A 15405-nucleotide genomic window follows, 5' to 3' on the forward strand; every position below is an offset into this window, starting at 1 on the left:
TGTGTGTGATCATGAGCTCGGAAGAGACAAGTCGGATATGAGAAAGTGGAAATATCATTGCGAGAAAAAGCATTTAAGATGAAATAACTGCTAGTTCAAGACGAATCTATGTGTTTGTATATCCTGCTGCTCAATGATTAAGCTCCGACAATCTTGGCAATAGCCTGTATGTAGGAGGGAAAAGTTCCGAATTGGTTAACAAACGCATACCATCCTTCATACGTTTGAAAGAGCAACGTACCTCCATGCTGAGCGATTTGGGTCTCTCGATCGGCAGGTTGTGGACACGGTCCCAGACCAACTGACTCAAGCCACCCATCGCACGCGAGCAACCGAAGAGAACTGTGTAGTACTCAAACTCGGTCATGCCGTAGTGGTAGAGCACGCAACCGGAGGCGGCATCAACGTTAGGGAATGGGTTCTTCGTCTTGCCATGCTCTGTTAAGACACCGGGAGCTTGTTGGTAGAGGGCGTCGACTAGTTGGAAGACGGGGTCGGCTGCAACTTCTGGGCGTCTGTTACCAAACTCTCGGAGAGCAGCGAAACGGGGGTCCTGAGCGAGTTTCCCAAGAGCCGCGATCAGTGACTTGGTCCCTGCTGATGGATGAGTTAGATCGGAAAGGTGCTCACGGGTTTCCTCAATACGGCATGGCCATAGCCTGGGACAACTCGGCCAGACTTCAAGACACTCCAGATGTATTCCTTAACTTTCTCAGCGCTGGGTTTGTCTCCGACGGCCTCTTTCATCTCAAGCACAAATCGCAAAGCTTCCTGGTTGGCAAGTCCGTGGAGCGGTCCGGCGAGACCAGCCAAAGCGGCCGAGTAGGACAAGAAAGGGTCCGAGAGGGCTGAGCCCACCAAATCTGTCGAAGATGAACGAAGAGCACAGATTCTTCAGTATGATAGGTCAAGTGACCAAAGCGGTGAATAGAGAAAAAAGACGCGTGGACTTACGGGTGGTGTGGGCAGAGACATTACCACCCTCGTGATCGGTGTGGAGAGCGTTGTATAGCCGGACGAGCTCGATGAACCCTTGGGAGTCACCAAAGCCGGTCTGTTGGGCAAAGTTCCACGAGAGATCCTTGTTCTTGTTGATGGCTGGCAAGTTCTTGGCACCGCCCTTGTACTTGGTGACGTAGATCCGAGCGGCGATAGGGTAAACCATGGCGGCAAGATCGAGCGAGTCCTCCAATGTCGACTTCCAGTAATCGGCCTTCTTAACTCCGGAGGAGTAGGCGGCAGCAAATTTAGAGTTGTGGCTAGTCGTTACACACAAGGGCAGGGCTCGGATCAGTTAGTTTTTTTTTTTTTTTTTTTTTTTTTGCGGAAGATGATTCCAACTCAAGATGCTCACTTCAATGCGGCGGTGGCCATGACGAATTGGGTCATGGGGTGAAGTGTCTTGGCTACAGGATCAAGCTCGAGTAAGGCGGAGGCTTGGCAAAGAACGGGTGGGATGAGGAATACAGCTTACGGAATGAATCGATGAGCTGCTCGATGAATTTGGGCACCTTGGTACTTCTTTCGGCAAGGTCGGCTTGGAAAGCTTCGATCTGCTTCTCGCTGGGGACTTTGCCGGTCAACAGATACCAGAACATGCTTTCAGGTAGCATCTCGGATCCATCCTTTGCACTGGGCAGGACCTGTTGGCACTCGGCGATCGTTCTTCCCCAGAATCGGATGCCCTCCTCGGAGTCGAGGACGGAGGGATCCCAGAGCATGGCCTTGAGGCCTCTCATTCCGCCGAAGACGTGCGAGACTTGGACGTCACCGAGCTTCTTGTCGCCGTGGTTAGTCTTCAGCATCTTGGCCATCTCTAGCCGTCCTGGGATGATATCGGCGAGTTCATCGTGGATGGACTGAACGAAAAGAAGGCGAAAAACAGAATCCGCCGGATGAGGTCAGCCATCCAGAAGGCGACGCAGCCAGCAGGGGACGGAATACCTTGGTTGATACTAGACGAGCCTGGTTGGCCCTGCCCGCCAGTCGAGGCAAACGCTGCGAGGATGGATGGGGGGAGGTCAGCTGGGGGGGGGGATGACGTCAATGGGGGTGATCGATGCTTACACAGCAGTCGAGGGCTGTGCGCCTGAGGAAGGAAGCCATCTGGGATGTGTCTGGGCTGGGCTGGGGTGTGTGTGAAATAGGACAGGGAGGTGGGGGATGGGGGATGGGGGGTGGAAGTGGGCGGAGCTGGCTCGAGATGTGTTCGCAGTGCGGGAGGCGGATGTTCAGGCCGAGTCACTAATTTCTGCACACTCGCCACCCCAACCGGCCCCACCCATCAGGTTCCAACCCCACCCACTCCACCCCACCCGCTGTAACCCTAACACTGGCCTCCAGTCCATTCAGTCAGTAGCCGGGCTCCCCAGGGGAAATTGCCAAGGCACCAGTATCGCGGTCTACCGAGTCATTCCGATTGTATTTTTACATAAATAAGTAGTCTTATCTATACACTCCCGAGACACGTCCGACTCTATTTCTATCCCTCGAATGTTCTATCTGAATCTGACTATGTAGCGGGCCCATCAGTCCTCAGAAGAATGGCTGGCTCAGGCACAAAATCACTCTTGATCCCAACTCTCAAATAAGATCATGCTAGCAACAGCTTCGATGGCTCACACCCTGCATGATCCAAGAAGCTCTCTTCAATTTTTCAATCAAACTTTTGCATCAATCTTTTCTTGCAGGGAGATAAATATTTACGGCTGGATTTCAGCAATAAGGAAAGAGCACTTCAACTTTGGACAGCCCCAAGGGCCAACTACATGAATTCAAGGGATCTTATCTTGAAAATACCGCCAGCAAACTGACAAAACACAACCTGCCAGCCTCCAGGAAATCAGCTTGGTTGGAAACTTTCCTCAAGCTTGTATGTATCTTTTCCAAATCGCCCATAGCACAGTGCGCGTGGAATGAACACACGAATTCACTCAGTTCTGAATTGGTTTCTGAACTTAAGAGTCTCCATTAATTTCATGATGATTCTGATGGGTTCTCTTGCGCATCGTAGTCTTTCCTCCATGTAGTGCCAAAGGATAATATTCTAATTTATACTAAATACTTGAAAGTACAGATTTATACATTCTTGTTCTTGTTATTGATAAGAAAGAGAGCTCGAATTCAGGTCATGTGGTTGGGGGAGATGATGCTCCTTGATGGTCGCTGTTCGGGGAGGGGTTAGGGGTTAGGGTTTGTGGACTCCTATGCCTCCGGGGGAGTGATTAGGTAATCAGTGGATCCTATGTAGCAGCTCGGCTGTCCTCTTGCCACATCCACATCTTCCAGCAAGCACCTACATACTCCCCCCAGGACCCAAGACCTCGAGAAAGACAAACGTTAACCGATCGGGACCACTGACTTCCTTCAGGATGAGTGCACAAATGTTGAACATGGCGATGTTGAGTGACTCTGTCCTGTTGCTTCCTTGGTTTCAGAAAACCCCCAGATGCTGATAGCCCGGTTTGATTACTCTGTATCCAGTCCTCTGATCGGAATGCAAGTTGCACGGAAGATCCCGTTTAACGATCCTCAAGTGTTATTTGGAATGAGGATGGCATATGTCTCCAGTCAACTGATCTGTCTGTCGGTCTATTATTGGTTATCTCACAAGGTCCGGTTCTTTCATTCGCCATCCACATTTATCAATTTCCACAAACCCCCCAAAATTAGAGAACAGCGGCATTTGCTGAATCCTCTATAATATTGTCTAATTGGCCTCTAATCACAGATCAAGACGAAAAATGACACGACAGTCTTGAAATACGTGGAACCCGCCCCTCCTATGGTTCGTCCAACACGCCTGATTGATAATACCTGGATCTGATTCCCATCGTCGTCGGAATTCATCCCTCCAACCGATAGAGGGCACTAACAAACAAACTGATACCATATACACCTCTTATATACCACAGACCAACGAGCCCGGCAAACTGGTCACGACAACAAATCGAGATTACGACCTCAGCCAATCCTCATCTGGGCTTCGTAGCGTGCTCATGGGTGTCCTGATGATGTGTTTCTTACATCTCTACATGAAATACGATGCCCCACTCTTCCTTCAATCGATCATGCCACTCAAAACAGTTTACGACAACAGTCAGTCCCTTGCCGTCTTAATCAAACACAGAGCGCATAGATCGATGATCGACTGATTCTTCTCCTGCAATTGATCAACCAGAACTTGTCCAGATCCATCTGTTCGGCCATCCAGCAACGGGAGACTATAAGAGGCCGTTTCAAACAAGCGGATTCATGGGTACGAGGCCTCTTCATCAAGCACACCGTTTCGTTTGATCTTAGAATGAACCGCTTTTTTTTATTTTTTTGTCGACAGGTGCTGCTACAAATGCGAAGACTGATGCCAAGAGTATCAAAGAGGCTGAGCAGGCCAATGTCAAGAAAGAGCAATAGTCGTTGCCAGCCCTTCCGTATAGATCGCCTCCTCGCCCTCGCCCTCGCCCTCACCCTCCGTCTATATTCCTGTCCGTCTCACTAGCTATTCCTGAATGCAGAACAAATATATAAAGTGAAGAGTTTCTAGGTTCAGCAACACCAATTGGACTTTCGGTTTTAGAGACTCAAAATACATCTCCCATCTAAATAAAAATATCTCACAAACAAGGAAATCAAAACAACAGTTTTTTTTCTTTCTTCTCAGCGGTTGGGATTAGCTAAAAATTATAAGAGCAATGGAGCTGTGCAGAAACAGATGGACCTGAGAGTGGATGTAATGATATCTAACTCAGAGGGGCTTTAACAAAGTTCATGTATTATTTATGCAAGTGGGGGATGAATGTTAATGCTTTTCGACTTGCCTTGCTTGGTGTTTTCCTCGCCATTCCTCCTGTTTTCGAGTATTTATCCATGCGCTGATCAGGATCAGACGCTCCTCCTGTGGTTGTTGATGGTCGAAAGCAGTTGGATGCTGTTGGACAGGTGTCTCGAGTATATTTTAAAGGAGGTATATCCCAGTGCACTGGTCTCAGGAGGCCCTTGAGAGAGAACCGTTCAAGTACAAGGCCTCCCCTTTCGGTTTCCCCAGCAAACCCACTGCGAGTCGACCGACCATCCATCATGATCTCTCCAGCACTTATCCTCCTCATCGCATCTCACTCCTTCCGCCCCACCCACCAGCAGCAGCAACCAGGCCAACTCATTTTCAGTGCCCCCAACAACCACATCGACAGCCAAGATACCAGCTGCCCGGCGAACCCACCAACGAGCTGCCATCTATCTTCCGGCGACGGCAAGGAACCGGTCAACTCCTGCTGTACCAACACCCCCGGCGGTCAGATCTTACTCACCCAGGTTGGTCATCTCATCTCTTCATCACCAACTCATCACTAACATGCTCACTCCTTCCTTAGTTCTGGGACTTTCATCCAGCCACTGGTCCTTCCGATAGCTGGACCATCCATGGGTTGGCAATCCTTAGTTTCCTTTGTGTTCAAAAGTTGCAAAGCAGACAGAGTGTAACTGCTGACATATCCATTCCGCAAATAAAATGTTATCTTCCAGCCTTTGGGTAAGCACCATCTCCCAAAATTGAACCACGGGCTCAAAAAAGTGAATATAGTATGCTCTACGTGTAGCCCGATAATTGCGATGGAACGTACGAAGCATCCTGTGATCCGGGCCGACAATACCGAAACATTACTCAAATATTGGAGCATGGGGGCGGTCAGGAGGCCTTGTCGGTGATGAACAAGTACTGGAAAGATCAACACGGCAACGACGAAACTTTCTGGCAACACGAATGGTCTGTAACACTTCGCCTAGAGCACTTCCAGAGCTCTCAAAACAACTCACCTCTTCGGATCTGCTTTTGCTGGGCTCTTACTTCTAATATAGGTCTAAACACGGCACTTGCATCAGCACCCTCGAACCTCACTGCATGGGCTCATCCTACAAACCTCGTGAGCGTCCTATTCTGATGAGCTGATATCTGTCCGCCATATACTGATCTCCACTCTGACCATACACCAGAATCTGAGGTGGTCACCTTCTTCAACCGGACGGTCGATTTGGTAGGCCAACAATTCGAAATTATCAAGCCCCTTATCAAAGAATAGATAAATGATCCCTAATTGTTTCAAAAACTGTCTTGCAGTTCAAAAGCTTACCGACTTACGAGTGGCTCAAAGCAGACAACATCGTACCCTCGGCGACGACGACGTACAATCTAGACCAGCTCCAAGAAGTTGCGAAACGACATACAGGCCAAGAGGCAGTGTGGAACTGTCGTGGCCACTCGTTGAATGAAGTCTGGTGGCACGTCAGTCCAACCGATTATTGATCGCAAGTTGACTCGTTCGTCGAGGTGCTAAAGCCTTGTTCGTTTTCAGTTCAACACCGTGGGCACCGTTGCCGATGGGAAGTTTGTACATGCTAGCCCAGTAGGACCGTCAGTTGTCTCTCATTTTGTGTACTAGGATTTTCAGGCACTTCGTACTGACTGCTTGTGCACTTCTTTTAGTCGATCTACCTGTCCTTATAAAGGTATCCAGTATTTACCAAAGGTAAGCCCTTTTTTTATTGGTGAAATGTAAAAGTAAACATTAAAAATCGCTTGGATACCGTTTGTAATACTTAGGGTCACAGCGGCGGAGGAGGAGATGGCGGCCATCGGCCGAAGTACCCAGGCCACGAGCCGCACGACCCGCCGAGCTCCCGGAAACACTTCATTTACGTAGTTGACGAGCAAGGCCAACGGAACGGATGTTTAATCAGTAACGGCAACTGGTTGAGTCGGGCCACCTGTGCTTCCTTCTCGATTTCAGTTGGCCACGACGACAAGGCCCTGCTCGAGGTGCGCACTCGTAGAGGAGCCTGTGCATTCGAGGATTCGGTCTTCAAATGCGCTAAAGGACTCAAGTCGGAAGGTTTCGAGAAGGTACGTTTAATCATGATCATCTCCCTCCTCTGCAGTTTTTTTGGGAACCTTCTTATTTATATACCTGTGTGAGGTTCTTTTAGAACGGAGACAGGCTCGTACACGAAGGTCAAGAAGTATTCTACTCGGATAAAGTACCCGAAGGCTCGACACAAGTCCCGATTATCAAATCGAAATCGAAGAACTCGCTCCGTTTGGAAATCGCCGACGCTCATTGAATTCATCTCCCAATTTCTTTCTTTCAACTTCACTATTTGTATTCTTTCTTTTCTTATCCTCTTTAACCGTCGTCCTGTCTGGATTCTCTTGTGTAGCTAGCGTAACACGATCACCATTCCTTCTCTCTTTTCTTTCACACTTTATTGTCTTGCTTCAATAACCTTACAATCTTTTTCATTCCAGCTATTGTATAAGTCTTCATTCATCCTTCACACCCAATCGATTCTTATTCCAACCCTTTCATTGTTGTAGCGCTCGTTTTATTCTTTCTGTCTTGTGTCGTAGTTTATGGATTGACATTATTATATCCCCATTCACATTGATACCAGTAACTTGCCATGACGTCTAGGTTGGAGTCAAAATGTGATCAAGAAACCCACTGTTAACCTGAAGTGAATGCGCGCACTTTCTACATGCATGAATCATCACCCGGGCACTTTGGGGGCAGAGATATCCAAATCTAATTGAAATCACATTGCGACATCTCTGTTGTGATGCCTTTTTGGTACATCGCTGTCCCAGGGTTGAATCTGCAATCCCCAGGTGCACCCAGTGTCGTAGCGTAGCTTGTAGAACCAAAAAAAGTTACTATTTCTATGCACATGTTTGTTTTCATTTAATAAACTACAGCCGTGATTATATAGTACATGTGTGTTACATTTAACATATTTCTTATCCTCAACACACTACATTCAATTATCCGATAGATGCAATTATTGAATAACCCTACTAACGGGGTGATGTATGCACAAATTGACCGGAAAGCAGATAACGGAATTCCTCTAAAACTAAATGAAAAGATGAGTGTGCCTGAATCTCTCCATAAACGTGATGAAACCAAAAAATGAAAAAGACGATGGGCAAAAAGAGAAAGTGACAAGTGCTATTGTGAAGCTCGAAAGGGGATAAATCTTGCTGATCATGAAGTAGGAGAAAGAAAGGAATTGGGCAGTCTTTCTGACTGCCATGGAAAGGTTTCAGACAAGAATGAAAAAAACTGCTGAGAGGTGGAGAAAAAAGCAATCTATTGGAGTGGAGGAAGAGAGCTGATTAGGGTTCGCGGCAGTTGACTTGGAAGATTGTGGCGTTGTGGTTGAATATTTGGACTGGGATAGGTTTGAGGAGGCCTTTGTGTTTTTTGGTAAGTGACGGACGAGGTTTACCGACGACGAGTGCAGAGAGCTGGCGGCCGTAGACACAACCACTATCGAGGCCAATGGACCAAGGCTTGACGGTGAGGCCCTTGCCGGCCCAATGGCCATAGACGACGTACTGGGTGCGCTCGCACCAGGCCCGGGCGGATGAGCCGGTCGACGAGCTCTGGTCGCAGGTCCGCATCGTCTTGTTCCAGTACTTGTACCACGGCTTGCCCTTGTTCGCGTTTTTCGTCGGCCGGCGGCCCTTCTTGAGCCCTCGCATCTCCAAAAGCGTATAGGACTCTTTGTTCTCCTTCAGCCCAAGTAAGGACATGACCTCCCGTGCTGCATCCGCCTTGGATTCGGTGGGCGGGACCCAAGGCAGCATTCCAGCATGGACAAAGTATGACCTGTTAGAATTCGAGCAGAGAGGTCAGGTTCAACTGGCTTGAGCGCCGCACCGTTGTACATTTTGGAGGTATGAAGCAAGAAAAAAAACCAGCTGACCTCAGGGGGGAGACATAGATTGTCAGACTTCGCTCCAGGAGCCAATTAAAATCGATCTTGGGCAGTCGGCGAGCAATTTCGAAGTGTTGGGTACCCCAGTCCATTCCTTTTGGGAGATTCTTCTTGAGCTCTTGAGGAGGCTCGGGGGCTTGGAGCCAACGGTCAGATTGGAGGTTGGCTTGGTCATCAGAATCGTAAGCGAGCAGCTGGTCCGGCTCGACAAATTTCACCCGGTTGACGTTCATCCAGTTCCTCCAGATGATGATGTATTCATCATGGTTCCCTCGTACCGCCTCGACTTTGGACTCTCTGCAGTAGCGAATTGTGTCCAAGGAGGCTTGGATGCTCGGGTGCTTGGCAGCCAGGTCGCCGACGAGAAGTAGCGTATCTGTTTGAGGGTCGTAGTTCAATTTTTTGAGGAGCTCCCTGCTCGCAGCATCGCCCATTCGTTGAGTGCATTGACTGAGAAAAAAAATTGGACGGGAGAGAGAAGACTGACTTTAATGAATCGACCATGCCATGGATATCACCGAAAGTGATCAGCCGATGTTCTGAGTTGGGGTCCCAGTCAGACAGGATGTCCTTGTGCCAGACGAACTAGTAAGTCGAAAGGACAATAACATGGTCAGCTGGGTTTTTCAAAAAAGAAAAAGTACATGAAGGGAGTCCACATTACCTTGTCGTAGTCATGATGGTCTGGTTTGTCTACACGATGGCGGAATAATCGGTTGAAAAAATTACTGAGCTTGGATGAGTCCAAGTGTGAGGTGTGGTTGAAGGTCAGGAGGAGCAGGCTGGTGAGTAGGAATAGGCCGATGGTCTTCAGTCTGCGACGGTCTGTTGGTTCTGGTTTGAGGTGAATAGGATGCTGCAGTTTGGTGTCTTCCATTGTCGTCGGCTTCTCAAACTTGTGGGAGGAAGTGTGCCAATCCGGGCTGTTCTTATTGGTCAGACCCAGCAAACTCAGACGAAACTCAGCGGAAACTCAGCGGAAACTCAGCGGAAACTCAGCGGAAACTCCGACTGAACACACCGCCGTGCCATCAGCACCTGTGTACCTGGACAGGACAAGATCAATCGATTGCTCATCAGCATCAATTGCCCAACCCTCCGACTCCTTCAGGCTCAGCTCCTCATTAATTTCAATTTGCACCCCCTTATCGGAGCTGGCTGCTGACAGGCTGGACAGTTTGAACATTGCATTTCTCCCACAAAAACTGCGGATTTGGTTTTTGGTTTCAAAGATGATTTCCACCACCGGGTTCTCCTTTGTACATTCATCATGTGATTTTGGCATTGCTAGTGAAGCAGCAAAGAGAGACGAGAGACGTAAACAAATCTATAGCTTTGAAGCTTGACACACCAATACAAACAGTGGAGGACTTCCCCTGCAATCTGGGAACCCCCGAAGATGTCCTTTTTTATTTAGACCCAAACAAGTTAGATTTTCGCAGGGAAGTATATTTGTTAAAGCTAGAGAAATCTCTACATATGCACACATTTAGTTACACAAAGTGTAGATCCGTTCTGCAAGAAGCGTCCTTTACCAGCAAGCCTTTACCTGCTTGCTGGTAATGTCTTCTTTGACAAGAAGGTCACAAATTCCCAGCAAAACTGCAACTACTGCACTAGTCTAAGAAAAGCACAGCAAAACAGGACCCACTTTTTTACAGAAAAAAGTGTAATGTCCATGTTGCAATTCCAAGAAGTGTGAGTGTAGTGCCAAAAATTCTATGTAGTAAAAACCCCATGTAGCACAGCTTTCTTGATCTTGCTTTTGCTACATAGTAGGGTAATGCTAGCAGTTTGGCAATTTTGGTGCTGTTTGTGTTGCTGTAACAGCTGGGAGCTCTTCACTGGACTAGGGCACTGGCACACAGAGAGACAACGGTCTCGAGGTTTCTGATGCCAACGTAGGGGTCTTTATTTCATCTAGGGAGAACAGTCAGTCGGGAATGGTTCTCTCCTATATACAATTGGGGATCACTAAGGAAAGAGAAGGAAGAAAGAGGAAAGGATGGAAATCACCTAGCTCAGGGAGAACAGTCAGTCGGGAATGGTTCTCTGCTGAGCTAGGAGGGACAGGGGTTCTGGGCTATATGGGTTTGGCGTGGTTCTTGTGAAAGGGTTTGTGAAACCCATGGCGCTCGCGGCGCGGGGGTTTTACAGTCTCCCCCCCTATATTGAGATTGAAGGAAGTGTGAGGAACATTGCGGCGGAAGAAGGATTGAACGTTGGAGCGGCAAAGGTGCATAGAAGGGGGAATGGAGTAGTTCAGGTTGGGTGTAGAAGGGGAAGGATGAGCTCGGGTTTTGGGCCGGTCAGAGAAGCCAATGAGATTGGGACTGGCGTTGAGTGACGGTTTACGTGTACTCTTGGTTCTTGTTGTGTGGCGTTGTCTCTTTTTTGGCGGCCAGGTTGCGATGATTGGGCAGATAAGGTCGGTCGGGAATGTGGAATGTAAAGGGATGATTGTCACGATGAAGGGTGCATGTGGTGGAAGTGGCTGATGCGGGAAACTGGCGCGTTGGGTCGGAAGCTTAGCCGTTGGAGCTACACAAACCGTACCTCGTAAGCACCTGCCCACATGGAACTGATGTAGAACCCGGCGGCAAGGCAGACAAGGGAGTACATACCCTATTTCCTTGGAATTGTCTTTGGAGAATTTGCCTTCTACTCCATTGAGCAGCAAGGAGTCAAAGGCTGGGTGCTCCAGAATCAAGGCCTCGCCTTCCGTGAACAGGCGGTGCTCCACATCAAGGATCTTGGCGGTTGCCCTGTAGGCCGACAAGTCTGCATCCGGCGTTCATATTGTCAGTGAGAGATGATTCAATGTCGTCCAGCGTTGCAATGGCAGCCGCGTGGTACTCCTCAAATTCGGTGTCATCGTACATCTCGGCCAACTCTTCCTGTGGAGCCTCTCCGTTGTCAACAATGGCTGCCACTCCAGCTGGGCGTCCCGTTGGTTGACCCGGCTGCGCCGGCCCTGCTTGTGCTCCTGCGCCCTGGGGCTTGTTCCAAGCTCGTGGGGCTATGTAGTCTACTGGTTTGGGCGGCACCACAAAGGTTGGGGGAATCTCGACGGGTCCGCGGTAGGCTGGTCCTGGGCAAGTCCCAGCTGCATTCCCGCAGTATTGTTTACAGTGGTGGCCTTTTCCCACCAAGTCCAGGTATGAATGGATTCGCCAAATGTATTCTTCGCGGGGAATGTTGCCTATGTTTGGATTTTGCTGAGATGGTGTGTTGGAGGCTCCCGCCCGGGGTCAATAGGTTTTCTTTGGGAGGGCGTTGTAGCAGTTCCCCACTCGTCGAATAAATTCTTTGAAGTTGAACTCCTTGCGTTTGAGAAGATCTAGCTTGTTGACCTTGTTCTCCAGTTCTGTTGGGAGCCCAAACGACATTCCCTCCGCGAGTTGGAAGTCGGATAGAGAATGTTGTTTGAAATTGATCATCCGTTGGAGCGTCCGAGAACGGGTCGTATACTGGTTGAACGTCTTGGAGTTGAGCATTTTCAGATACCGGACTTCTTTCTGTAAGGTAGTGCGCCACTGCAATGGAAGGGCTGCCTCAAAAAGATCCTTTTTGACTTTGTGCCAGGTCCGTTCAATCATTTTCTGGGCCTCAGCTTGAAAGAACAAGAGCAAGTTGGTCTCCAAGATCAAACGTCCAATGATGAGAATCTTATCCCGTTCCTTTGTGACATCTTTAGACATGAAGAAAATTTCCACGCCATTGATCCACACCAGAAAAGGTTTGACTTCCATATACGGCCCCACATACTTTGGTGCGTCGGATGTGTTGAAGCAGCGATGGTCCACGTGGTCGATTGCTACTGTCTGGGAGCGTCCAGTTGCTAGGGGCCCCTCAAGTAGCCTTGCAAAAGCGTCTTCTAGGTGTGCTGCGTAAATAGCGGCCGTTTCCTTGGCCCGTGCCAGTCGAGCCGCGTATTCCACTCAATCTGCGTGGGCTTGGGAGATGCTAGCCTGCTGTGACGACATCAGCATTTTCATGCAGTCCCTCGTGAGGCTCGTGGAGAGGTTGCTGGATGCGCTTGGAGGCGGTGGCGGCGGTGGGTTTGGCTTGTTCAGATGGCCGGACAACAAGGCTTCTGGGTGATTAGAGTTGCCAGGTTTCGTCTTGTTGGCTGCGGTGTTGGCGGGAGTGTCAGACATTTCCATATTGGGGGAAAAAAGTGGTTGGCTTTCTTCGGGAGGGTTCGGAGGGGAGGGGATCAACGGGGGAGGGTTGAAGGATAGTGCTTGAAGGGACTGCGTAGAGGAAAGTTGTAGTCCTGATGGGAGGGGCGCTGGTGCCGAGCCAACTACCAGTGGGATGTTGAGGTGATTCACGGCGGGGTTGACGTTGGTAGTGTCATTTGAGTTTACGGTCCCGCCCGGTTCGTCCGTTGCTGGGATTTGCTGTGGTTGGGTGGAGGATAAGGTTTCTTGGTGAAGTCGCCTCTGCTCTGCCCGCACTCTTTGCAAGATTTCCTTGGGGTTGGTTAGGGGAAGAAGTTGATCGCCTAGTGGACATGGATTGTCCGTTGTATAGGAAAGGGAAGGAGGGCGATGAATTACTGAGAAGTCCGGGCAAGTTCGTGTCAACAGTCTGTCGAGTTTGGGAAACAGGGTTGGGCAGTTCGAGAAGGCTTGCAAGGGAGTAGTCTGATCCGGCTTTTAGTCAAGCTGGTCCAATGTGATCAAGTCCGTTGAAGTCCGTAGGGAGTCCGAAAAAAAAATCCTTCAGTCGGGATCAGAAAAAAAAAGTGTAAGAGCTGGGAGCTCTTCACTGGAATAGGGCACTGGCACACAGAGAGACAACGGTCTCGAGGTTTCTGATGCCAACGTAGGGGTCTTTATTTCATCTAGCTCAGGGAGAACAGTCAGTTGGGAATGGTTCTCTCCTATATACAATTGGGGATCACTAAGGAAAGAGAAGGAAGAAAGAGGAAAGGATGGAACTCACCTAGCTCAGGTAGAACAGTCAGTTGGGAATGGTTCTCTGCTGAGCTAGGAGGGACAGGGGTTCTGGGCTATATGGGTTTGGTGCGGTTCTTGTGAAAGGGTTTGTGAAACCCGTGGCGCTCACGGCGCGGGGGTTTTACAGTTGCATCTCAGCAGCTGCTAATGGAAAAAGCACAGACTTGAGTACATTCCTGCTCATAGATTTAACCAGTCTTTCTAGCGGTGTAGGACTTGTGTGGGGCACTAAATATAATTTGGTGAAATATCCGCTGAGGGGGAAATAAATTGCTTAATAGGTTGAAAGGCTATTACAACTTACGGGTGGTTTGAAAGACCTTCCCCTCTAACAATACTATGCAAATACCTAAGAGTCTTGTAATCAATATTTATAGGGTCTTGGAAAAACAACTCCCAACTTTTGGGAAAACGACTCCCATACGTCGGCGCGACTATTTTTCAACCAGCGCTCAACGTCAACCTGGACCCTTTTTTTGGGTACGGGCTTTTTGGGAGTCGTCGACCCAAAACAATTTTTTTTTGGGAGTTGTTGCGCTAATTTTTTGTATTATTTTTTATTATTTTTAATATGTATAACTTTTTTGTTCCACGTACTAGAGACATGAAAATTTGAGAGCACAGAGATTTATGCATAAATTGTACCCCCTGAATTTCTTAGCAATAGTGTGTCATCAGAACATGAGATATAAAGGGTGCGCGTAGGGCTTAGTAGGAAAATGATCGCCAACCACATAACTTTTTTGTTACACACCCAAACAGTCCAAAAATTTCAGGAATCTTTCCATGATACATATATTTGGTGCTATCAAATTATTAGCAATAGTGTGCCATTGTAGAATGACGTGTAAGGGGTGCGCGGAGGGCTTCCTAGGGAAATGACCATGGCACCAACCATATACCTTTTTTGTTACACACCCAAACAGTCCAACAATTTCAGGAAACTTTCCATGATACATATATTTTGTGCTATAAAATTATTAGCAATAGTGTGCCATTGTAGAATGACGTACAAGGGGTGCGCGGAGGGCTTACTAGGAAAATGACCGCCAACCATGTAACTTTTTTGTTACATACCCAAACAGTCCAAGAATTTCAGGAAATCTCTCATCTAAGTTTGTTAAAGACAGAAAATCATGGAAAAAAACTTCAAGGGTTTCCCCTACAATTTAATCAAAAAAAAAAGAAATAAAATCACACCCAACCCAAAGCCCAATCTCTACTAGAGAGATTGCAAGCATTGGGCAGATGACCCCCAGCGCGCCGCATTTAAGGCAATTGCAAAGGGGGGTCATCAAAAATTAACCCTCAAACTGTGCATGTGCCACAGCGGAGGGGGTTGAGTCGACTCTCTGGCTGGAATTGCAGCGCAGCGAGTCGACTGGCGCTTCGTACCTGCCAGAGGTACCCCTACTTATAGGCACATCGTCTGATGTTAATCTGACCACATCCCAACCGTTCCCACCACAACCACAACACATCCTGCCTCTCCACGCCTCACATCAATCTCGGTCAAAACCATCGTAGGGCCCGCTACGCCCCTCACAACAATTTCCCAAGCTCACACATCACCATGCCGCGTATCCAAAGTCATGCTACAGCCCGACTCTTTCAATCAATCTATCCCCACGACCCGAAAAGCGCGGCTGGGAACCCCACTCCAAGCCCC

At 48.6% G+C, this 15405-nt stretch overlaps 4 protein-coding genes across 4 annotated transcripts; 2 read left to right on the top strand and 2 right to left on the bottom strand.

The window, feature by feature from the left end:
- Positions 1-137: 137 nt before the first annotated feature.
- PtA15_9A8 (uncharacterized protein) lies at positions 138-2106 on the bottom strand (the record flags this gene model as incomplete). Its single annotated transcript, XM_053172968.1, has 8 exons — positions 138-164; positions 242-553; positions 631-863; positions 955-1259; positions 1355-1406; positions 1475-1859; positions 1945-1998; positions 2068-2106. 8 exons carry the CDS (start codon positions 2104-2106, stop codon positions 138-140), a joined length of 1407 nt encoding a protein of 468 aa, XP_053023439.1.
- A 1265-nt stretch (positions 2107-3371) lies between these two features.
- PtA15_9A9 (uncharacterized protein) lies at positions 3372-4413 on the top strand (the record flags this gene model as incomplete). Its single annotated transcript, XM_053172978.1, has 6 exons — positions 3372-3400; positions 3484-3613; positions 3731-3787; positions 3915-4098; positions 4181-4258; positions 4337-4413. 6 exons carry the CDS (start codon positions 3372-3374, stop codon positions 4411-4413), a joined length of 555 nt encoding a protein of 184 aa, XP_053023440.1.
- A 663-nt stretch (positions 4414-5076) lies between these two features.
- PtA15_9A10 (uncharacterized protein) lies at positions 5077-7113 on the top strand (the record flags this gene model as incomplete). Its single annotated transcript, XM_053172284.1, has 11 exons — positions 5077-5310; positions 5370-5422; positions 5521-5527; positions 5595-5761; positions 5854-5918; positions 5989-6029; positions 6113-6277; positions 6348-6406; positions 6479-6521; positions 6596-6895; positions 6979-7113. 11 exons carry the CDS (start codon positions 5077-5079, stop codon positions 7111-7113), a joined length of 1269 nt encoding a protein of 422 aa, XP_053023441.1.
- A 1051-nt stretch (positions 7114-8164) lies between these two features.
- Positions 8165-9955, bottom strand: PtA15_9A11 (uncharacterized protein; the record flags this gene model as incomplete). The annotated part of the gene is made up of 5 exons (XM_053172295.1): positions 8165-8660; positions 8758-9183; positions 9257-9354; positions 9434-9719; positions 9816-9955. The coding sequence occupies 5 exons, from the start codon at positions 9953-9955 to the stop codon at positions 8165-8167; spliced, it is 1446 nt and encodes a 481-aa protein (XP_053023442.1).
- Between the last annotated feature and the right edge of the window lie 5450 nt (positions 9956-15405).

The sequence above is a fragment of the Puccinia triticina genome, chromosome 9A, assembly GCF_026914185.1.
Source record: "Puccinia triticina chromosome 9A, complete sequence".
Taxonomy (NCBI): domain Eukaryota; kingdom Fungi; phylum Basidiomycota; class Pucciniomycetes; order Pucciniales; family Pucciniaceae; genus Puccinia; species Puccinia triticina.